This window comes from Narcine bancroftii, chromosome 6 (assembly GCF_036971445.1).
Source record: "Narcine bancroftii isolate sNarBan1 chromosome 6, sNarBan1.hap1, whole genome shotgun sequence".
Taxonomy (NCBI): Eukaryota; Metazoa; Chordata; class Chondrichthyes; order Torpediniformes; family Narcinidae; genus Narcine; species Narcine bancroftii.
In genome coordinates, this window is record NC_091474.1 from 47,743,824 (window position 1) to 47,769,366 (window position 25,543).

Below are 25,543 nucleotides of genomic sequence, written 5' to 3' on the forward strand. Positions count from 1 at the left end.
GAGCACAATGGCAAATAAAGGAAAAAAGTGTCTTTGTCCCAAACATTATGAAGGGCCCTGTATGTATGTGTACAGTAGCTGTGTGTATAGGTACTGTATGTGTGTATCTATATGTGTGTATGTATCGAGTCCACGCTGCTGAAGATCCAGCTGCGCTGGGTGGGTCACGTCTCCAGAATGGAGGACCATCGCCTTCCCAAGATCATGTTATATGGCGAGCTCTCCACTGGCCACCGTGACAGAGGTGCACCAAAGAAAAGGTACAAGGACTGCCTAAAGAAATCTCTTGGTGCCTGCCACATTGACCACCGCCAGTGGGCTGATATCGCCTCAAACCGTGCATCTTGGCGCCTCACAGTTTGGCGGGCAGCAACCTCCTTTGAAGAAGACCGCAGAGCCCACCTCACTGACAAAAGGCAAAGGAGGAAAAACCCAACACCCAACCCCAACCAACCAATTTTCCCCTGCAACCGCTGCAACCGTGTCTGCCTGTCTCGCATCGGACTTGTCAGCCACAAACGAGCCTGCAGCTGACGTGGACATTTACCCCCTCCATAAATCTTCGTCCGCGAAGCCAAGCCAAAGATAAAAAAAATGTATAATATATGCACACACACATATACTTAACATACTCACGTGATCTGGATGGAAATGTAGACAGGCTGATCAGAAAATTTGCAGAGAACACAGAAATTAGTGGAGCTGTGGATAATGAGGAAAGTTGGCAAAGGATTCAGTAGAACATGGACCAGTTTTAACAAGCAGTGTTGGTGTTAAGGAAGGCAAATGCAATGCCAGCATTCAATCCGATTGGGATAGAATCAAAAAGCAGGGATGTGATGTTGAAATTTTATAAAGCATTGGTCAGACCACACTTGGAGTATTGTGAGCAGTTTTAAACTCATCTAAGGATGTGTTGGCATTGGCGAGGTTCCAGAGGAGGTTTACGAGAATGATCCCTGGAAATGAAAGGGATGTTTGATGGCTCTGGGACTGCACTCGCTAGAGTTGAGAAGGAAGAGGAGACCTCAATGAAACTTATCAGATATTGAAAGGCCTGGATAGAGTGGACACGGAGAGGATGTTTCCTTTGGTGGGGGATGTCTAGGACCAGAGAGCACAACCACTTTAGAGACAGGAGGAATTTGTTTGCCCTGAGGGAGGCGAATCTGTGGAATTTGTTTCCACGGACAGCTATGGAGGTCAAGTCATTGTATATCTATAGGTATATTTAAGACAGAGGCAGATAGGTTGTTGATTTGGAAGATCAGGGAGAAAGCAGGAGAATGAAAAGGATAGTAAATCAGCCATAAAGGCAGACCTGATGGGGCAAACAGATTAGTTCCTCTCCTATGCCCATGGTCTTATTTTAACCTGTCAGTTACCATCATCCATTCTCTCTCTCGCTTCTCCCACCTCTCTGCAACCTACTACACATTTGTTTTGCAAATTTTCCCAGTTCTGATCTGCTGAGAATTTCCAGCATTGTCTGGGTTTGTTTAAGACTTACAGTATCTGAAGATTTTGCTTCCCTTTGCCGGGAAGGTTAAGTGTAACCGTACTGATATTTTTCTGTCTTCTTCCTCACCCTATCCGTCATCTTTATTCTCCCCACTACTCAGAGAATCTACTGCCTTGCCAGCCCGAGCTGAGGGAGTAACTGTGTACGCAAGAAATGGAGAAGATTATGAATGAAAATAATTTAATTTCTATCACAAGGTTTTCCATAAATTGATGAATACCAGAATAGAAAGGTGAAATTCTTGTTAAACATCACTAAAAATTTGAACAAGAAAGTAGCTCTCTGTAAGTACTACCAGTCAAAATGTTGTCAAGGGAACCAGAGACATTCCCATCAGTTTTACAATACCCTGCATCTGGGAATCACATTTTATATACCTGCTTGATATAAAGGGTTGAATCTTTTGTGCTGGTCTGTGAGTCACACCCCTTTGGTGCCTAGCTACAGGTATGAAGGATGGCCCCTGATCCATGGGAAGACGGGAGCAGAGCGATGGGAGGGGATGCAGGGAACTGTGCAATATTGCAGGGGACATTAGTTGTGTAGTGACCACCTGTGGTCTCGTTCCATCTGATACACAGTCTAATACCTGGGGTGGGGAGGATCCTAGCTGTGCCAACCTGCCTTGCTGACACCCTGCTCACCAAGACCTAGTGACCATTCCACGATACCAGATAATGGGCAGGGAGGAAGTCTGAAGCCATCAGCCACAACTGAGTTCTGTTTGTGGCCCGCCAGCTGAATCTGCTTAGGAATGCCCAACTCTCCAGGTATCGGACTGAATACTGCCTAAAGCTTGTCAAGGTGGACTAAGAAAGAGTGAGACAATTTTTCATTGGGAATTTAGGAAATTAACCAACACCCAGGACAAAAGAGCACTGGTGACGTGAGAATATCATCTGGTTCAGCCTTCAGAGCTGACTAGACCACTAGTCTGAGTAGCAGCGTCGGACAGATATAGGACTTGTATTGTAAAGTGCCCTTTCAGACCCTGGCAACCTGCTGGCAGCAATGGAGTGGTGGGGTGGGGGGGGTTGGGGGGGAGGGAGAGAGGGGGAAGAGTGGCGGCTAGTACAGACGTGACAGTCTCGAGTGAAATTAATACAAGCTGCTTTCCACCTTTACAATATTGTTCAGGACACTGGGGGAAATTCCACTCATTTCTAAAGCACCAACACAGTACATTTTACATGCAGCTGAGGGCAAACTGTGCCAGGACAAGATGGCTCCCCCAACTGTGCTGCTCCCCGATCTGTAATTGGGCCTTGATTTCAAAGCTCTGCAGCAGGACCTCAGACCTCGGGGGATGAGTGAGCTGTTGGGTCTCTATCTCCTCTTGCAGGCCCCAGCTCGATTCCACCCGATTCCCAGCGCCAGGTACATCCTTCTGGTGGCCACCACCACCAGGTTGCGCCTGCTGGTCACTCTCTTATTAAACATCACTAAAAATTTGAACAAGAAACTAGCTCTCTGTAAGTACTACCAGTCAAAATGTTGACAAGGGAACCAGAGACATTCCCATCAGTTTTACAATACCCTGCATCTGGGAATCACATTTTATATACCTGCTTGATATAAAGGGTTGAATCTTTTGTGCTGGTCTGTGAGTCACACCCCTTTGGTGCCTAGCTACAGGTAGGCACTCTCCCTGCACTTCTGCCAACTGTTACATTCCTCTGCCATCAGCATCCTGCTGCGCTTTCCAGGATTTGGAAACTGATTAACTGGGATCTGTGTGGGAGATTGCAAACACAGTGCTGTGACTACAATAATGTTAACTGAAGCAAGAATCCATATTATCCAGTCTGAGTGAAGTATAGATGTCAGCAGTTTGGGGATGTTCCTTTACACCTGGATACTGCTAAATAACATGGAAGGAATTGATGGAAGTTGCTTAAAGTGACATCACCTTTGCCGTCCTGGTGACACACAGTCCACACTCACCATGGCCATGTGCGGCACTGGTCACATGCAGGGTGGAACTATCCCTTCAAAGTCAACGCAAAACACTGGGGCCCCAACTACAGGGAGTTAACGGAAGTAGTGAACAGGCTACTGTTAGATGGAAAATGGAGCACAACGATCTCCCTCCAGTAGAGAACGATTAGTGACCTGGAAACCCATCGAGAGAAGGCAACTGGGGATAGCATCTTCCAAGGAAAGTAAGTGCCCATGCTTCTGTGAAAGATTGCCCTGCAACCGTACACACCTATTTGAAAGAATAGTTTCACGTCTCATTTCAGCGACAGCACTTTCCACAGTGTTAACCCCCTAGTATTGCTTTGAAACACGAGAGTAGATTTTTTAAAATCCTCAGATCTCTGGAGTGGGGTTTGAACCCAAATAATTCTCTCTCAGACACAAGTGGTGAAATCCAACCTAAAGCTGCTCAAATGGCTGGATAGATATCGTCAGACCAGCAGAGGGCAATGATACAAAATCACGTTGAAGTCATCGGATGCCAACAACAGATCAGCCTGTTTAACAATACTGACCATCTAAGGCCATCCACATACATACAAGCAACGCTATGGTGCAAGGAAGTTGTAGAACGGTGAGGTGGATCTGTACATGGGCTACGCAAAGGCTGATCAAAGGCCTCCATCAGTTGGCTCCTTGTTCAGGAATTTAATGTCAAAAATCAGAGAGTTGATGGTTGACTTCTGATTTCATTGTCAAACAATACTTTGCGTAGCCAGTCAGCTGCAATTCATATAAAAGTTATAAAAATTATGGCCATACACATGACCGTAACCCCAGATATTTGATCTTCTGCAAAACAATTGACATGAACCTCAGATGTCCCGTTGCATGGAGTAGTCCTATTGAAACTCTTCCAGTATGACAGGCACCATTGGCCAATCACAATTTGCCCAGACGCCCGTCACACAGTAGGTTGGTTTGTCCTTGGTAATCCGCAAGGCAGTGTTGTTCCAAATGAACCCAGGTGACGGCAAACTGTGGGGAAGCAAAAGAGAACGAAGGTGTTCTCCGAGGTTCTGGAGAGAGCAGTCATTCAAGCTTCCCAGTCACTGCCCCTCGCCCCAGTTGAATCCCCCAGGTCGGTCCTCAGGCAGTGGGTTATAGTTGGGGTCCTCCTCAGGAATGTCAAAAATAGCCTTCCTACCAACGAGAAACAGAGCCGGGGGTAAGTGATGAACACGGACAACATCAGAAAGATTAAAAACAGGAGAAACTTATCAGGTCACAATTAGCATCATGGTTAGTGTAACACTGTTACCGCACCAGTGACCCAGGTTCAAATCTGGCATTGTCTGTGACCTCCCACCCTTCAAATCATTCGGGGGTTGTAGGTTCATTGGGGTATTTTGGCGGCTTGGGCCTGTTACTGCGCTGCATGTCCAAATTTTAAACAATTAAAATTAAATTAACAGTCACACAGCACCCACAGGAAGTAAAGGGTAACCAATGTTTTGGACCCGGTTCCTTGGTCAGGAATCTGGAAAAACAAGTAGATGATTGAAATACAAAAGGTGGGGGGGGGTGGGGGGAGGAAACAGGTGGGAGGGTAGAAGAGATAAAAGCTGAGAAATGATGGGGAAAGAGGGTAGATCTCTGATGGGAGAGTGAAGGGAAGGGGCTAGAGATGGGAGTAAGGAAAGCGAGAGACCAGGACAGGAGGTCAATAGAAACTGGAGAAGTTGATATTGATGCCGTCTGGTTGGAGACTGTCAAGATGGAATACAAGTTGTTCCTCCATTTTCTGAGAATCCTTGATTTGGCAGCACATGAAGGCATGGACAGACATGTCGACGTGGGAATAATGGGTGAAATTAAAGAGGTTGGCCACCGGGAGGTCAGCAGGCAGAGTGAAGGTGCCCAACAAAACGATCTGGATTCAGTCTCCCCGATGTCGGAAAGACGGCATTGGGAGCACCAAATGCAATAAATGACCCCTGCAGATTCACGAGTGAAGTGTTGGGTCTAATTATTTTTCTCCTGATGAAGGGCTCAGGCCCGAAATGTTGGTTACCTTATACTTGTTGTAGATGCTGCGTGGCCTGCTGGGTTTCTCCAGTCTATTGTGTATTGCACCAGACCCCAACATCTGTAGGATGTTCTTGTTCGCACACGCAGCCAGAGGTTGCAGTCTACATTGGCACCAATGGCAAGGCCCAGCAAAGGGGAGTTGGCGAGTGAGCTGAGAGGCTCAGCTTGTAATCTCAAGATGGCTTGGCAAGAAATAGCAAGATAGCAAGGATAAATGTGTGGCCAAAGAGCTGGTGCAGGAGGGCAGGCTTCAGGTACATGAATCATTGGGGTCTCTTCCAGGGCAGGTGGGACCTGTACTACAGGGAGGAGGACTAATATTCTGGCACTACTTAGATTGGGGTTAAACTGTCTGGCACCGGTGGGGCACACAGCAATAGAGAGGCAGATGGGAAAATGGAGTCTTATATAGATGTTAAAGTGAGTTCAGTGGAGGAGAGACAGAGGCAAATCAGAGGGTGTGGAGGTCTGAAACACTCAATATTACATTTAAAATTTAGACATACAGCCCAATAACAGGGCCTCTGGCCTAAAGGCCCACATTCATCCAAATACATCCAATTAACCTATAGCTCCAGACGCTTTGAAGGATGGGAGGAAACAGAGCACACAGAGGAAACCCACGCAGACATGGGGAGAATGTACAAACACCTTACAGACAGCGCTGGATTCGAAACTGGGTCACTAGCTCTGTAATAATGTTGAGCTAACCACTACATCAATGGTTTATGGAAAGGAGGAGGTTGGAGGGATACAGACCAAGACCAGACAAATATAATTAGCCCAGAATACCATAATGGTTGGTATTGACAAGATGGGCTGAAGGGCATTATGTGCTGTAAAAACACAATGCAGGAAAAACTCAGCAGGTTAAATTGTGTACTTTATGTACAAAGATACATGACCAATGTTTCAGGCTTGAGCCCTTCATCAAGGTATGAGCAAAATGTTTTGCACCAGACCCCAACATGCTGGGGGGAGGGGAGGAGCACAGTCCCACAGGCAGGAGACCATAGGTGGATAAGGGAGGGAGGGCACATTAGCAAAAAGGGGAGGTGAAGGGAGATGGGTCTGTGAATGGAGAGGGAAGGGGGTGAAGAGCAGGAGGAAAGGCAGAGGGATGGGGAAGAGAGGGAGAAAGGAGTGGGCTAGCAGAAACTGGAGAAATTGACATTAATGCCATCTGGTTAGAGTGCCCAGATGGAAAATCAGGTGCTGCTCCTCCAATTTATGGGTGGTCTTGGTTTGACAGTACGAGGCCAAGGACCGGAGTAGGGTGCAGAATTTAAATGGCTACAGCAAGATCCCTGTCGTTGATCCAGACAGAATGAAGTTGTTCAATAAGGCAATCTCTCAGTCTGTGTCCAGTTTCTCTGATGCAGCGAAGGCCACAAAGGGAGCACCAGATGCAGTAGATGACTCCCGCACATCACAAGTGTTGCTTCACTTGGAAGGACTGTTTGGGGCCTCGAATGGCAGTGAGGGAGGAGGCGTGGGCACCCGTGTGGCACTTCCTGCGGTCACGGAGGAAGGTGCCGGGGGGGTGGTAATTGGTGGGGAGGGGTGAATGGACAAGGGAGTCAGATGGACCCTTTGCTCATACCCTGATAAAGGGCTCAAGCCCAAAAAGTTGGTGACATACCTTTATCTTTGCTACATAAAGTACACTGTTTGACCTGATGAGTTTCTACAGCATTGTGTCTTTACTTCAATAATGGTGCCTGCAGACGTTCGTGTTTTTTATGTGCTGTATGATTCCAGCCATGAAAGGAGATGTATTTCATGGACAGAAAGCTGGGATCAAGCAAATATCCTGAGCAATTAAAAAAAATGAAGGAGGACTTCAGAGGGAAATCAGGAGGGCAAAAGGAGGATGTCAGGATGCTCTGGCAAACACAGTAAAGGAAATCCCAGCAGACTGTCGAAGTGCAAAAGGGCAACTCGGGAGAAAGTTGGTCCCTTAATGATCAGCGTGGTCATCTGTGAGTGGAGTCTGCAGGGATGGGTGCAGGCTTGAAAGAATACTTTTTTGCATTTACTTTGGGAAGGTCAAGTAAGGCAGATGTGCAATGATGTCTCAGACAACAAAATAGAAGTTGCTAACTGTCCTAAATCATATTAAGGTAGATTAATCCCAGGGGCTGTCCAGGTGTATCCTCATACATTGTTGGAAACTGGAGAAGAAATTGCTGGGGCCAAGCTATTGGTGTTATTGTTAGGCATCGGTGGGGCACTGGAAGACTGGAGGGGGTGGAGGAGGGTTAATTTTGCACCTTTCTTTAAGAATGGTTGGATTCTGAACTACCGGCCGTGAGCCTGACCACTGTGTTGGGAAACTGACTGAAGGATGATCCTGAGTGACTAATTCGGGGAAAGTTGGCAGGGCTTGGCATGTGGGAAATCACAAATCTGCCGTTATTGTTGAAGTGGTCACTGAGGAGATTGGCAAGGGCAGGGTAGTGGATGTAGTCTAAATGGAGACATACAGGAGACTGCAGATGGTGGAATCTGAAGCTAAACAGCCTGCTGGAGGAACCTGGGTGTTGAGCAGCATTTCTGGGAGAAAAAGAATGGTCAATGTTTCGAGACGAGACCCTTTATCAAGATCGGGGATGTGGAGAAGAGCAACGTTCAGAGGGCAGAGATTGGGAAATGGGGGTGAGGCAAAGAATTGTACAGCACAGACCAGGCCCTTTGGCCCAACTCATCCATGCCAAACCATTTGGCATCCAGGCTAATCCCATTTGCTGCATTTGGTCCATACCCCCCCTCCCCCAAGCCCTTTCTATCATGGTAAAACAAGATGGACAGGGGCAGAGGAGGAGCAGGTGCCAGGCAAAGGGAGAGAGAGGAGTCACATGGTGGAAGATGAGCCACTCAGCAGGGGAGTGGGGGGGATTGGAGACAAAGGCTGCCGATGCTGGGATCTGACCAATAAAGAAGGTGGGGTAAAGAGAGACCAGGTGGGACCAAGGGGGGGAGGGGAAAGAACCAAAGGGAAGAGTGGATGAGTTCAGCACACAAAATGCTGGAGAAACTCAGCAGGTCACGCAGTGTCCATAGGAAGTAATGGGCAGCTGATGTTTCAGGCCTGAGCCCTTCATAAGGAGTGTTGAAAATCAGGCTGTTTGGGACCTTGGTGAGTAATGAGGGAGGAGGTGTAACAGGAAGGGTTACACGTCTGTATTTGGAGGGGAAGTACTAGGGGTCACAGAAAGTACCAGGGATCACTGGGAGGGATGAGTGGACAAGGGAGTCACGGAGGAACTGATCCCATTAGAGGGTGGAAAGGGTAGATGTGCCTGGTGGTGGGGTCGAATTCCAGTTGCGGAAGTGACGGAGGATGATGTGTTGGACGTGGAGGCTGGTGGGGTGAAAGATAAGGACAAGAAGAACCCGGTCTCTGTTCTCGGCAGGTCAAACAGTATCCTTAAAAAGCAAATGTAAAAATATATAACCAACGTTTCGGGCCTGAGCCCTTCATCAAGGTTTGGGAAAATGTCGGCAGGCGTCCAAACAAAAGAGTAGGGGTGGGGAGAAGATGTGGTCGCAAAGTCAGGAGGTGATAGGTGGAGAAGGGAAGGAGGGGACAGCAGAGATCAAAGGGAGGAGGGATGGCTGAGTGAAGGGAGGGAGGAGAACTGGAAAGGGGATGGGAAGGAGTAAGGGGAAAGAGCAGGTTAGCAGAAATTGGAAAAGTTCTTGTAATGCCATCTGGCTGGAGAGTGCCCAGATTGAAAATCAGGTGTTGATTCTCCAATCTGCAGGTGGTCTTGGTGGGACAGTTTATGAGGCCATGGGCAGACATGTGAATGTGGGAGTGTGACACAAAACTGAAATGGGTGGCTACTGGGAGGTCTCTGTTACTGTAACGGATGGAGTGAAGATGCCATCTACCAATTTTTGCCAAGTTTCCCTGATGTAGTGAAGGCCACAAAGGCAGCACTGGATGCAGTAAGTCAATCCTGTGGATACACAGGTGAAGTGATGCTTCACTTGAAAGGCCTGTTTGGAGCCTTGGACCGAGGCGAGGGAGGAGGTGGGGGGCATATGTTCCTCCTCCTGTGGCCACAGGGAAAGGAATAGGGGAGGCGATCGGTGGGGAGGGATGAATGCATGAGGGAGTCATGGAGGGAGCAGTCCCTAAGGAAGGCAGAGAGGAGAGGGGAAGATGTGTCTGGTAGTGGGATCCTGTTGTAAGGGCCGGAAATTCCGGAGGATGAATTGAATGCAGAGGCTGATGGGGTGGTAGGTGAGGATTGGGGGGTGGGGGGGGGGGGAGGGTTCTATGTTTGTTATGTCTGGGGACAGAGGGGGCCAGGGTAGATGAGCAAAAAATGGAGGAGATGCGGGTGAGGGCCGAGTTGATGGTGGTGGAGGGGAAGCCACGTTTGTGGAAGAAAGCGAACATTTTTGAAGATCTGGAGTGTAATCATTCCTCCCCACCAATCCCCCTCCAGCACCTTTCCCTGTGGCCACAGGAGGTGCAATACTTGCACGATATGAAGATTTTGTCCAAAATATTGGCCCATAGATAGGAGAATATTTTACCATTAATTATTTCTGAAGATCCAACTGGTTTTATTCAGTATCATTATTCTTAATTCAATATACATTGTTAGTGAATATTTTATATTTTCCTTCAACTCCTGCCCCTGAATGTGTTCTTGCATTAGATGCGAGAAGGCTTTTGATTGGGTGGAATGGGGTTACTTATTCACCACTTTGGAAAAATTTAATTTTGGGCAATGTTAAATTATTATATTTATGAACTACTGCCTCAATTCTTACTAATTCACAGCAATCAAAACCTTTTAATTTTCACCAGGGTTCTTGTTAAGGTTTAAGTCCTTTGCCTTTTGACCTGGTACTAGAACCTCTAGCAATTGTTCTTTGTGAAAGTGGAAATTTCATAGGGATTCATAGGAATGGCATTGAGAACAAAGTTTCCTTATATGCAGATTATATTTTGCTTTTTATATCCAATCCACACATTTATTTATCAAGCATATTAACTTTATTTTCTCATATTAGTCAGTTCTCTGGGTATAAATGGAATCTGCATAAAAGTGAACTATTACTTTTATATGGTTCTATATCAAGATATTCTAATTTACATTTTAAGATAGTGAAGGATCAATTTACCTATCTTCATATTACAATTACTAGGAGTTATAAACACGTTTTTAAGGAAATTTTTCAGTATTATTTAATCAAGTTAAATTATTGCTATCGAGATGGTCACCTTTATCCATTTCCATGATTGGAAGTATTAATTCTATTAAAATGAACTTTTAACCTAAATTTTTGTATCTCTTCAATCAATACCAATTTTCATTCCCAAATCATTTTCTGATTTACGTGATTCGTTTATATCTTCCTACATATGGCAAGGAAAACACCCTCGCTTAAATAAAGCTCATCTTCAAAAAAATAAAAGGAATGGTGGACTGGCATTTCCTAATTTTAGATTTTATTATTGGGTGGTCAATATATGGAATTTGCTTCTTTTGTTACATTTCGATAAATTAGTTGACTGCCCTTCATGGGTGGTAATGAAATGAATTTTACCAAAAACACCCCTATGTTGGCAATTCTAGGGTCTTTTTTAACCTCTTTCTTTATATAAACTGACTGATAACCCGATAATGAAACATAGTTGGAGAATATGGGCACAATTTAGAAAGTTGTTTTGGATTTCAGAGTTTTTCTCTTGCCAGCTCTATTACATCTAACCATTTTTTTCAACCTTCTTTCTTCAATACTGATTTTAAGGACTGGCATAGATTAGGTATTAAATGCTTTCTTTGAACAACTGGCGGAATTTACAAGTTAGACATTTTATTCATCTCAGATCCCTGGCTTTAAAGATTCAAATATTAACTTCTAAAGACCTGGGGCCCATTTATAGACTATTATCATTACCTATAGAATTTGGGTGTTTAGATGCTCTGATGCTATGCTCTCTAGTTCTGGTTTCATGTCACCTGATTCCCTTGTAAAACCTTGCTTAGTGGTCAGGGTTTCGATATATAAGGTTTTTTATGTTTGGGATTTTCTTTCTTTCTTTTGATTTTGATAATATAAATAACTTTTGTTCAACTGTGAATAATGTAAACACAAAATTATTAGAGATGGAGAAGGAAAGAGAATTGTAAACCTTTTTTATAAAAATAAATGTTATAATTTTCTTGAAAAGAATTTATAATTTCATTTTTTTTCCTTTTTTTCTCCTTTGGGTTGGGATTTTTTTGATGTTACGCTTTTATACCAAAGTGCTCTGGGTTTTTGAATTGTGCTCATATTTGGACATTTTTTCCTTTTTATTTTAATTATGTTGTACATTGAATAATTGTGTTGTTCAATTATTTAATATTTTTTTAAAAACACCTCGGTGCCTGCAGATTTTCGTGCTTTACCCCTCCCTGTCTCTGTTCTGTCTGGAGTGGGGGCGGTGGGGAAGGGAGGAACACTGGAGACAGAGGAAATGTGGCATATGTCCACAGCAGAGGGGAAGCTATGTTGTGTGTAAAAGGAGGTAATTTCAGACATGCTGGAATGAAGGCCTCATCCTGAGAGCAGATGCTATGAAGGTGGAGAAACTGAGTGAAAAATACAGGATACCAGGTGGGAGAAGTATAATCAAGGTACCTGTGGGAGTTGGGAGTTTATACTGTGTATATACAGTACATAATGTCAACTCATCATGGGAAGGATGTGGAGACTATGGAGAAGGTGCAGAGAAGATTTACCAGGATGTTGCCTGGATTGGAAAATAAGTCTTATGGGACTTTTCTCTTTGAAGAGAAGAAGGATAAGAGGAGACTTAATAGAGGTCTACAAGATTGAGTAGACAGGGTGGACAGTCACCACCTGTTTCCCAGGGCAGGATTAGCAAACACCAGAGGGCATGTGTACAAAGTGAAGGGAGGAAAGTTTAGGGGAGACATCAGGAGTAAGTTTTTTAATATACACAGAGGGTTGTGGGTGCCTGAAATGCTTTGCCGGGGTGGTGGTGGAGGCTGAAACATTGGGAGCATTTAAAAGACTCTTAGGCACAGGGACGGAAGAAAATTAAAATTAGAGGGTTACAGGCTAGGGAAGGTTTACTATTTTATTTTTAGGTTTTTTTAAGGAATATATGGGTCGGCACAACTGTGCTGCAGTGTTCTATGTCCTCTAGCTTATCTCCTAGAAAGGAAAGAAGTGCGAGAAATGGTCCCAGAGGATTTCAGAACAGGGTGGAGCTTACCAGCAAAGTTGATAAAAGTTGCCGAGTTCTGCATTGTGCAAGGAGCCACCCCATCCTCTACACCAGATTCTTCTCCCTACATCCCATCCCGATGATGAGCTCGGATGAAACCTTCACTGGTCCTCTCTCACTGCTGCGACTCAACCCACCAACTTCCTCCAGCAGACTGTGTTCATGGACTTTAGCAAAACCTTCGACAAGGTCCCTCCTGGTAGGCTGATCTGATTGAACATTGGCTTAGTGGGAGGAGTCAGAGGCTTGGTTTTTTAACTGGAGGCGTGTGAACAGGGGTGTGCTGCAGGGGAGAGTATTGGGTCCATAGTTTGCCATATATATTAATGATTCAGATAACTATGTAGTTCGTACATTTTCAAATGACACCAAAATAGATAGTATAGTGGATGGTGAAGAACTAATATCCAAGGTCCAGATCAACTGGGAAGTGGGCCAAGGAATGGGAGATAGAATTTAACATAAGTATGAGACAATACATGTTGACAAGTCAAACAAAAAGTTGTCAAATTTTGGACCCTGGAGAATGTTATGCACCAGAGAGATCCCGGGGTATAAGTACATAGTTGTCTGAACAAGGAAGAACAAAGTGGTGAAGGAGGTGTTTTGCTCACTTGCCTTTGGCAGTCACTGCACGGAGTCCAGGAGCTGAGACGCCATGTTACATGTGTACAAGATATCAGTGAGACCACATTTGGAGCATTGTGTGAAGTTCTGGTTGCACAATTACAGGAAGGGTGCCACTTAACTGGAAAGGGTACAGAAAAGATTCACAAGGGTGCGCCTTGGACTGGAGGGCTTGGGTATAAAAGAAAGCTGGATCAGCTGGGACCTTTGTCCCTGGAGTGAGTAGACTCAGGGGTGTATACAATGAGGGATGAAGATACGTGAAGTCTGTTTCGCAGGGTCGGGGAGTCTAAAACTACAGGGAAAGATTTAAGAGGGCCATATTTTCATGCAGGTTGGGTGTGTGGAATGAGCTGTCAGAGGAAGTGGTAGATGAGGGGACAATACAATGTGCAGAGACATTCAGACTGGTGTTTGGATAGGAAAGATTTAGAGGGAGATGATGAAACAAACACAAGCATTCGAACCATTTCAGCAGAAATCTTGCTTGGCTTGGACCAATTAGGCTGATTGGCTGGTTACCATACTGTGAACCCCCCCCCCACCCCCGACAATTCCAGGAATTGGAAGTGGGAGCAGGTAACCTGTCATCGAGTCTGTTCCATGGTTTAACACAATCAGGAATGATTTGTTACATCACCTCTATACTTTTATTAATGTGCCTTCAACTGTCACCCTCTTGCTGACTGAGATCTACCTTAGCGTCAGACTCCTTCTGCAGTCCAGGGGTGGATTTGGAAGGAGCAGGAAGAAGAACTGCAGAGAATACCAACGAGTAGAACAAGAAAACACATGGCAACTATAGAGCAGGAGGATGGAAGGAGTTCCCACAAGACTGGGACAGAGTGACTGACAAGGCACAAAGCTCAGTTTCTCACTGGGACAGTGACCGATTGGACAAGTGGATCAGTCTCTGGGACACAGTGATCCACTGGACACATGGATCAGTCTCTCTCTGGAACACAGAGATCAGCCTCTGGGGCAGAGTGACCAACTGGACACGTGGATCAATCTCTCTCTGGGACACAATGACCAACTGGACACATGGATCAATCCCCGGGACAGAGTGACCAACTGGACATGAGGATCAGTCTCTGTGATGAGTGACCAACTAGACACGTGGATCAGTCTCTGGGATGGAGTGTCCGATGAGACACAGCTCAGTCGCTCACTGGGACAGTGACTGACTGGATGTTTGGATCACTCTGGGACACAATGATGGGTCAGCCTCTCTGAGACAGAGTAATCTACTGTATGTGTCCCACAGCCCTACATTTCAGAAATGTTTATAATCCCCTGTTGATATTCCCACTCTCTCACTGCCCATCAAGTGGGCAACTTATCCCCATAACAACCCTGGCCTCACATCATCAAAAATCTTCCCTTTGTCCTATGCACATTCGCTGTGACTTAAAACTAACTTTTTCTCTCTTTTCCTTTTATGACGGGTCTCCTCATCAAATCGATTTGTGTCTCTCTTCCCACAGACGGTAACCCACTTTGACTGGGTGCATAAACGCAATGTCTTCAGTGAATTTTATCATCACATATATCAAGAGAGAAAGGCAGATTGGATTGAATGGTTCAGTAGCAATTGCCACCAAATGCCACAGCTGGGATGTGACTGTGCACTCAGAGGGATTCTGTGCAATTGCCCTGATACCTGTTTTGAAACTTTCAATAATTGATAAAACTTACAAAATACTTGGAGTCCTGAGCAGCCGTCTCCCTCCAGGTTGGTTTGGAAATACATCTTCCAGAAAATAATATATGTGGCCCACAGCAATTCCTGAAGTGAAACATAACCAGGCAAATTCAGCAGAGCAGAAGGCAGCAGTACCATGTTTCCAAACAACACTTTCTTAGCATTATCTTCATCTCTCAGGCCTCCTAGAACCACACACCACAGGAGCCATTGAGCCCATTACTGCTTACTAGCTCGTTGAAAGCACAATTGGTCTCAGTCATTGAGATACTCTTTTCCTAATAACCCTGCAGGTTTTGCCTGTTCAACTTTTATCCAATAACAAACACGTTTGAATGTTACTGATGAATGTGTTTTTAATCATTCTGACTGTACAATCCAAACTAGGATACCTTCACGGAAAAGGAGATCTTACTTTTGTTTTGGAAATACACATTGACCAAATCTGCTTCTTTTGCTATCCGATTCCCCTGAGATTGAAAGCAGTATTTTTACTGATCTGCACCATCAAGATCCTCACAGTAATTGGCTTCGTTCCAGCTTGTTTTGCCATCAGATCCGGGAGGCAATGCTGTCAGAGAGCTGGAAAGGAAATCTGAGATTCAGCAGTATGGGTGGGCGTGCTTGCAGTATGGGAGCCTTGAGGGATAGGGAATTGGCAGCTCACTACAAGGCTGTTCAATGATCCAAGACCATTAGATGTTGGATTATTACAAGGTCCTGGGAAGCAGCTTAGATCAGGAAAACAGTCCAAATGGTTAATAAAATCCAGGAGGTGCAGCTGCTTCCAGGATCAGGAGCTGTTGCAGTTTCCAGGGACAAGTGATTAGACGGACTATTGAGCTGGGAAGGCTGGGTGGAAATGTGGGGCATGGAGAGAGGTGCAGGGGCCAGAAGACAGGGAGAGTGGCCTAACCCATCCCACCAGGTTTTCATCATTTTTAATGCACAATGGTAGTGACTACAAACTAAGACTGATTTACAATAAGCAATAATCTATTGAAGACAGTGCTACACACAGAGCAATGCAAAACTAAGTTACATTAATGCAGGTGATTGTTGTGTCCTTGGGATGCACGAAAATACTTCACAACTAAAGAATGACTCTGGTTAAGTTGCTGTTGCAACGCAGGAAAATGCAGCAGTGAAACAGTTAATTTACAAAAACAAGGGTAAATATTGTACTTTTAAAGAGCTGGCTCCACTGCATGGACGCAGGCCCTTCAGCTGACCAAGTTGCCCATTTCAGCTGGTCCCAAGTCCCTCTAACCATTCCTATCCACATACCAGTCTTATTGGCTTTCAAATCGATGCAATAGAGCACTATGGTAAACATGGCAATTGTGCCTGTCTCACCACCCTCTGTACGAAGATGATGCTCCTCAGCATTGTTCTAGCAAGTTGACAGAATTGCATCACATTTCTGAATACCAACCCACACAAGTTGCAGGCAGTTCGAGACTTATGGTCACTTACAGGGTGCAGGCTGCTGGAGACTGGAACAGGTATCGGAACCGGGATTTGAGAGGGTGCTGAGGGCAAGAAGGGATCCCAAAGGACCTCGGGCGCTGAAGTCTCCCTGATCAGATCGAAGATTTGGATTGGGAGTCTGGGTTGCCAATGGTTTGAGTGGATGTCTGTGCATTTGCAGAGGCTGCCAGAGTGCTGAAGGCAAATCCACAGACACCCAGCGGCTCTGTAGGGACTCTTTTGCTTCTTTTTCTCATGGTGACTCTTTGATGGCCTTGCGGCAGACAAAGGGTGAAGCACATCATGTGCAGTGTATCACATTTTTAGTATATTATTACGTGACAATAAAAGGAACTTTTGAACATCCAAGTATTTTGGGGTTTGTGGTTACTATGGCTAGTTCAGTAAAGCTTTTATCAAAGGTGATGAGATGTTCATGTTAGACCTGGTCATTGTCTGGCACAACTGTGACTTACCATGTGTTGACCCTGCCACCATCTTGTCAAAGTTCTGCTTCACCAGCCAGAGCTGTGACTGAAAACAAACACTGCGGTGCTCTCCCCCAGTCTGACCTTGTGGACAAAGGAACATTCCTCACTTCAATTCAAAACACACTCAAGTCAAACGTCACTTCGAGGGCATGGATGGTCACTCTGGAATTCATTGTCATTTTTGGGCAAAGCCTGTCATGAGTTTTGGGAGTGAGTGCTCCTGGTGGGACTAAACTGACCAGTGTTAGGGTGGAGACGGGGTGCTGGTGAACACCAACTGACCAGTGGTAGTCACTGGGGTGCTGGTGAACCCCAACTGACCAGTGGTAGTGTGGTCATTGGGGTGCTGGTGAACCCCAACTGACCAGTGGTAGGGTAGTCACTGGGGTGCTGGTGAACCCCAACTGACCAGTGGTAGGGTAATCATTGGGGTGCTGGTGAATCCAAACTGACCAGTGGTAGGGTAATCATTGGGGTGCTGGTGAATCCAAACTGAGCACTGGTAGAAGACTCGATAAAGGACTTTAAATGAAATGCAGACCAGTCTTTCTCTTCCACCAATTGCCCCTTTTGTATATAACCTGTGACCGCAGGAAGTGCTGCAGTTGTCCCCACACCTCCTCACTCACCACCATTCAGGGCCCCAAACAGTCCTTCCAAATGAAGCAACACTTCATTTGTGAATCTTCAAGGGGTCATCTATTGCATCCATTGTGGCCTTCTCTACATCAGAGAGACTGGATGCGGACTGGGGTTTCATTGCTTTCACCTTTGTTCTGTCTGCAGCATTGGCGGGGTCTACATTGGCCAACCATTTCAATTTCGCACCCCACTCCTGCACCAACATGACTGTCCATGTCCTCATGCACTGCCAAGCTGAGGCCACCTGTAAATTGGAGGAGCAACACCTAATATTTCGATTGGGTAATCTCCAAACGAATGGCATTAATATCGACCTCTCTGGTGTCTGCGAGGGTCTCCCTCTCTTCCTCATCCCTCAGACTCCTTTCCTTCAGCTCTCCATCCCCTTCCTTCTCCATTTAGAGAGCTATTCCCTCCATCTAATCCTTCCCAGCTTTTTTCTCTTCTGCCCTCCCACCCATATTCACCTATGACCTCTTGCCTATGGGCCTGTGCCCCTTCCCCCCACCCCCCATTTAATTCAGGAACTTGCCCATTTTTTGCTCATACCTTGATAAAGGGCTCAAGCCCAAAACATTGGTTTTGCATCTTTATCTTTGCTACATAAAGAATTCTGCATGACTTGCTGAGTTTTAGCAAGGCACTTGACAAGGATTCACATGAGAGACTCAATTTAGGAAGTCATGAAGCATGGGATCCCTGGCTGTGTGGATACAGCATTGGCTTGCCTGTAGAAAGCAGAGCAGTAGTAGATGGAATGTACTCTGCCTGGAGGTCAGTGACTAGTGGAGTTCCACAGGGATCTGTTTTGGGACCCTTGCTCTTTGAGATTTTTTAAATAAACGACCTTGTCAAAGAAGTAGAGGGATGGGTCAATAGGTTTGTGGGTGATACTAAGGTTGAGGTGTTGCGAATAGTGTTGAAGGCTGATGTAGGTTACAACAGGATATAGACAGGTTGCAGAGTTGAATAGAAAGGTAGCAGATGGAGTTCAACGAGGTAAGTGGGAGGTGATGCATTTGGGAAGATTAAACCCGAAGGGTGAGTACAGGGTTGATGGTCAGATACTTAACAGTGTGGATTTCTCAAGGTTGCTGTGCAGATTGATAGAACAGTTAGGAAAGCCTATAGGATGCTGGGCTTCATTAGTTGAGGTCATGTGGCAACTCTACAAATCTCTGGCGAGACCACACTTGGAATATGGTGTTCAGTTCTGGTCACCTCATTATAGGAAGCTATGGAGAGGGTGCAGAGGAGATTTACCAGGATGTTGTCTGGATTGGGAAATAAGTCTTATGAGGCAAGGTTAGCAGAGCTGGGGCTTTTTCTTTGGAGGAAAGAAGGATGAGAGGTGACTATAGAGGTCCACAAGATTATGAGAAGCATAGGTAAGATAGACAGCCACAGGGAGTAGGAAACACCAGAGGACGGCTATACAAAGTGAAGTTTACGGGAGACAAGGTTTTTTTTAATACAGAGTAGTGTGTGCCTGGAATGTCTTGCCAGGTGTGGTGGTAGAGGCTGGAACAATAAGGGCATTTAAGAGAATCCTGGATAGGCACATGGATGAAAGAAAAATAGAATGTTATGAGGCAGGGAGGGTTTAGTTTTTTTGGTAGATATATATGGATCAGCACAATATCATGGGCTGAAGGGCCTGTACTGTGCTGTAATGTTCTATGAATAGATCAGAGTCTTTAGCCCAGAGCATGGGATTCAGTAACCAAAGGACATAGGTTTAAGGTGACGTGGCAGAGACTTACAAGAACCTGAGGTGTAACTTTTTTTTTCCCCCAGAGGATGCTGGGTGCATTTAATGTGCTGCTGGAGGTGGCCGAGGCAGATATTATTGCAATGTTTTTAAAAAAATGGACGAATACATGGATCGGATGGGTTTAGAGGAATATGGGCATGTGGGACTCGTGTGCATGGGACATTCTGGTTGGCGTGGGCAGATTAGGCCAAAGAGCCTGTTTTCATTCTCTGTGAGTTAGTGACTATGTCTGGAAGGGGCAACTGATGGAAATGTAAACAGCCCCATCATTAGGTGCAAAATGAAACCATAAAGGAGGGGTATCAGCCAAAACTGAAAAGTTAAAAGGAACAAATCGTAATTCCAATGAAGGAAAAATGGGGACAAATAAGTAGGAGACACTTGTTTAAGGACTGAGCTTAAGGTTAGGCTAGACATATCTAGCGAAGCAAACAAACAGAAATGGGAGAGGCATTTGTGATGGATTCGGTTATACTTTATATTGTATATAGATATGTTTTAAAGGAGATAAATTTTAGTTTTTTTGTGTAGGTCACAAACAAACACCAAAATAGATCTCATTTAAAATGCTGGAACTCTGCTCAAGCCAGACAGTCCAGGCTCCGAGTGTCTTTGCAAAAACTTGGAAAAATGCCTATAGAGACTTCATAAGTAGGTGTTAATTGGTCATGCTGTGGAGTAATAGATTATTGTTTTGGAAAGCAACAGATGAACAGACTCGGAAGATTGGGTCTGTCTGAAAGTAGTTTGCTGTTCTAAGAGGGTCATGTGGTTTACTCAGAGAGAGACAGAGAGAGAGACAGTTCAGCAGCAGCACCTGGTACTGGAACATGACAAGCTTGTTTGAAATCCCATTTTGAAGACTTGAAGACAGATTGTGAGTTCTTAGCTCAGCCAGTTCAAAGCCCTTGTGGTCCATACAAGAGGAGATGGCTGGCTGTATAATGTTTCACCTGAGATAAGGGAAATAGAAAATGAACTCTGTGGTGACCTGAAAGAAAGGTTATCATCTGGAAAACCCTGATGGGGCAAGTTTCTTCGGCAAGACACTGAAGTGGCTGATCAGAAGGAATCAGTTTGTGTCCAACAAGCAACAAATCTCTCTCTGAAAAATGACAAGAACTTTTTTTAACTTATACACACATTACATACAAATGCACTTAGAATTAAAAGGGAGTTAAGTTAGGTTAAGTTAAGTTAATAGTGTTATGAGCCCAGAGGACCCCAAAACCCTGCAGCAATAGATATTCACCAAGACAAATGGTTATTTAAACAAAAGTTGCTTTTAATCATCTTTAAACATGAAAACAGAATCAAACTTTATCTTAACTAACCTAATTTAACCCCCTTATAATTCTAAGCACATATGTATGTAATATGTGTGTAAGTTCAGAAAAGTTCTTTGATTCACAGTCCAATCTCACTTCTCATTCCTCCAAGTTCACTGGTTGCAGGCAATTCTTATACTGTGCACAGAATTTTACATTTATAAAATTCACCAGGGTTTGGTGGTAAATAATTACCACTCAGGAAGGATCTTGTTGGTTTTCAGAGAGATTTGTTCTACAAAGGACGCCCAGCCACTTCAGTGTCTTGCTGACGAAACTTTCCCCCTTCAGGGTTCTCCAGATGATAACCTCTTTCTTTCAGGTCACCACAGAGGTCCTTTTTGTTTCCCTTATTCCAAGTGAAACATTAGACAGCCAGTCCTCTCCTCTTGCATGAACCACAAGGGCTTTGACCAGGCTGAATCAAGCATTTACAACCCGTCTTCCACATGGGGTTTTTCACAAGCTTGCCAGCTTGTCCTGTTCCAGTCCCAGTTGCTGTTGCTGGCTGTAACAATGTAGAAGTGATCTCTGTCTTGTTCTCGCTCTCTCTCTCTCTGCTTGCAAAACCACACGACCCTCTTAAATCAGCTCCAGATAATCTTCAGCTCCAACAAGATCTTTCACCTGTTGCCTTTTTGTGAACAACAATCCATTAGTGAAGTCTCTTGGGCACTCTCCAAAGCTTTTGCAAAGACTGTTGGCCCCAACATGTCTAGCATGGGGGAGAGCTCTAGTATTTTAAATAAGATCTGTTTTAAAGTGCTTGTATGTGACCTACTCTAACAAACCTTTCCCAATTTATCTCCCAAAAACATATCTATCTACTCTGTCACAATAGTAATGTTTCACCTGAGATAAGTGTGAGATGATCCTGTTCACCTGAGATGATCCTGTTTTTATGTTAAAAGAAAATTAAAAGTAACTTTTGTTTAAGTAACTATTTGTCTTGAGGAATTTCTATTGCTGCTGGGTTTTGGGGTCCTCTGGACCCATTACACATTTTACATGCAGGCTCTATCAGATTCTGAAATTTTTCATGTTGCTCAACTAAAGTATATTCCAGTTAAAAGCAAGGACAGTAAGAGGAGTAGGGACAGCCAGCCATGGATAACTAAGGAAATAAAGGAAGGCATCAAACTAAAAGCTCATGCGTACAAAGTAGCCAAGAGCAGTGGGAAAGTAGAAGATTGGGAAAACTTTAAAAAGCAACAAAGAACCACAAAGCAAACAATAAAGAGAGGGAAGGTGGACTATGAGAAAAGGAAAGAACAAAATATAAAAACGGACAATGCAAATTTTTATAATTCTATAAAGCAGAAAAGGGTGGCTAAAATGAAGGTTGGTCCCTCAGAAGATGAGAAGGGGGAATTGATATTGGGTATTAAGAAAATGACTGAGGCCTCGAATGGCTATTTTGTGTCAGTATTCACATTGGAGACACGTCGAACATGCCAAAGATAGATGTTATGGATGCAATGGGAGGTGAGGACCTGGATGTAATAGCTATCACTAAAGAGGTCGTACTCAGAAAATTTGAGGATCTAAAGATAGATAAGTTCCCTGCTCCTTTTTTTTTTGATAACGAAGAACATTTATTATACAACAATGCAAAGTTGGGTGCTTCCCCTTACCCTGGGAATACACCTAAGTTCCCTGCTCCTGATGGAATGCATCCCAAGGTACTGAATGAAATGGCAGAGGTTATAGTAGAGGCTTTGGTGATAATTTACCAAAATTCTCTGGATAGGTCCAGGTGGACTGGAAAATGACTAATGTTACGCCGCTATTCAAAAAAAGATGGAGGCAAAAGGCAGGGAACTATAATCTGTAGTTGGGAAAATGCTTCAAGCTATCATTAAAGAAGAAATAGCGAGACATCTGGAGTGAAATGGATCCATCAGACAGACGCAGCATGGATTCAGCAAAGGCAGGTCTTGATTGACAAATTCACTGGAGCTCTTTAAGGATATAACGAGTGCAGTAGATAGAGGGGAGCAGGTAGACATTTACTTGGATTTCCAAAAGACGTTCTATAAGGTGCCAAGTAAAAGACTTATACAGAAAGTAAGGATGCTTAGAGTTGGGGGTGATGTATTAGCTTGGCTAGAGGATTGGTTAACCAATAGAAAGCAAAGAATTGGGATACAAGGGGGTTTTTATGGTTGGCAATCAGTGGTGAGTGGGGTGTTGCAGGGGTCGGTGCTAGGCTTGCAGCTGTTCATGATATACATTAATGATCTGAAAGAGCGGACAGAATGCAGTGTATCTAAGTTTCCTGTTAACACTAAATCGAGTGGAAAAGCAAATTGTGCAAAGGATATGGAGAGTCTGCAGAGAGATATAGATAGGTTAAGTGAGTGGGCAAGGGTCTGGCAGATGGGAGTACAAAGTTGGCAAATGGGAGATTATCCACTTTGGAAGGAAACATGGAAGATCAGAATATTATTTAAATGGCAAGTGACTGCAGCGTGCTGCTGTGCTGAAGGACTTGGGAGTACTTGTGCATGAATCACAAATGAATGGTTTTTAGGCAGATGGAATGTTGGTCTTCATTGCTAGAGGCACTGAATTTAAGAATTGGGAGGTTATGCTGCAACTGTACAAGGTACTGGTGAGGCTGCATCTGAAGAACTTTATGTAGTTCTGGTCTCCTTATTTGTGGAAGGATTGGAGGAGGTTCACCAGGTTGATTCCAGAGATGAGGAGGTTAGCTTATGATGAGAGATCATCGTCTAGGACTGTACTCGCTGGAATTTAGAATGAAAGGGGATCTTATAGAAGCATATAAAATTATGAGAGGCACAGATAGTGGTAGGCAAGTTGTTTCCATTGGTAGGGGAGTCTAGAACTAGGGGACAGCAGATTCAGGGTAGTAGATTTAGGATGGAGATGAGGAGGGGCTGCTTTTCCCAGAGGGTGGTGAATCTGTGGAATTTGCTGCCCATTGAAACAGTGGAGGCAACCTCAGTACATATATTTAAGACAGAGTTAAATAGATTTTTACATAGTAGGGGAATTAAAGGATAGGGGAAAAGGCAGGTAAGGTGGAGATAAGCCTGCAATCAGATCAGCCATGATCTCACTGAATGGAGGAGCAAGCTTGACAGGTTAGATGGCCTACTCCTGGTCCTATTTCGTATGTTATGTTCTAGCACATTTAGTGGATGGTGAACAAGCTCTCTCCCTGTTTGCGCAACTCCCCACTTAACTGAATCTGCAGGGAAACACCAGCCCCAAGCTACAGCTCATGAGAGTCTGGGAAACCTGGATGGGTCACCATATGCACAAGGGCCCCCCTCACCTTCAACCCATGTCCTCTGGTTACCAATTCATCCGTTCCAGGCAAAAGGCTGATCTATTCCTCTCATGATTTTGTATTCCTTTATGAGTTCACCCCTCATTCTCCTGCACTGCAAGGAATAAAGCCCAATCCTGTACGGGTCAGGCTCCTGACACCTGGAAACATCCTTGTACCCTCTCCAGCTTGAGGACATCTTTCCTTTTGCATGGCGACCAAAACAGCAGCTGCACTGAGTTCAAGTACCTAGTAACATCTTCCAAAACATGATGTCAGGCCCAGATAACTCATCAGCTAGTAAAATTACACAGAACCCACATACCACATATTTAGATCGATAAAAGCACCTGGTCTAAATATTCCTTTCAATATTATTCCAATGGATAAATTTAAACTATTAGATAGACATGGGCAGACACAGAAATTCAAAGCTAAAATGTTAGCACGAGTGGTGTTGAACTGTTTCCTTACCTAGTAAATCCACTATGATTGAATTGCCAAGTAGCAATGAGAATCCCATGAGCACCCATGGCAGGAAAGGCGCCTGGAAATTAAGGAGTCCAAAAAAGTTCATCCTAACGTAAGGATTTCTTCTGCTCCAAATGTACACCAACATAATAGTGAAGGCCTGGCCCAGGAACACCAGACTGACAAACAAGGCAAAGACCTGGCACAAAATTAAGGAGAAGTAATTTTTCTCAGAGCATCAGAATCAAGCAGCAGGAAACAGTGGAACCAGATGGGGATGTGGGAAGAGAAGAAAGGGATAACAATTGGCATCACATTTGACCATGTCAAATCTTTGCTTTTTAAATCAGAATGCTGATGCAACTCTTGTATTATTAAGAGGCACGAGACTGGAGATGCTGGAATCTGGAGCAAAAACAAACTGATGGAGAAACCCACTCCTACACCCCATTTCTCATACATCTGCCCTCACCCAACCTCTCCTTCCCCCCCCCTCCCCCCACCCAGGTAGAACAAGGACAGAGAAAGACCCTCTGGTTCTCACTTTCCACCACTCCAGCTTTCACATTCGACATCTCCACCAACTTCAGCACAACCCCACTTGCCACACCCTCACCTCTCCACCCCCTATCCACTTTTCACAGAGATGTCACTCTCTGACTCCCTGGTCCGTTCTTCCCTTCTCATCCATCCCTCCACCCCTAAGGTCCTTCCCGCTGTAACTGCAGAAAGTGAAATATTGTCCCTACACTTCCTTCCTCACCTCCATCCAGGGCCACCAATACACCTTCCAGTTGAGGCAGAGCTTTATCTGCACATTACCTGCATCCAGGGTACCCGGTGTGGCCTCCTCCACGTCAGTGAGAATAGACATGGATTGGGTGACCACTTGGCCAATCACCCACACTCTGTTTGTGGGTCTCAACCTGAGCTTCCTGTC

The 25,543-nt window shown here is 44.7% G+C and overlaps 1 protein-coding gene across 2 annotated transcripts in view; it reads right to left on the minus strand.

Annotated features, from left to right (window-relative positions):
* Positions 1-1,685: 1,685 nt before the first annotated feature.
* Positions 1,686-25,543, minus strand: part of LOC138736058 (derlin-2) — a 34,107-nt gene continuing 10,249 nt past the window's right edge. Inside the window, exons 5-8 of one of the 2 annotated variants that reach the window (XM_069884914.1) lie at positions 24,607-24,802; positions 17,076-17,171; positions 15,123-15,213; positions 1,686-4,645 (exon numbers count right to left, since the gene is read on the minus strand). In XM_069884914.1, the coding sequence (XP_069741015.1) occupies positions 4,552-4,645; positions 15,123-15,213; positions 17,076-17,171; positions 24,607-24,802 (477 nt within the window). In that variant the 3' untranslated portion in view covers positions 1,686-4,551. The remainder of the gene's footprint in view (positions 4,646-15,122; positions 15,214-17,075; positions 17,172-24,606; positions 24,803-25,543) is intronic. The other variant, XM_069884915.1, reaches the window with a different exon arrangement.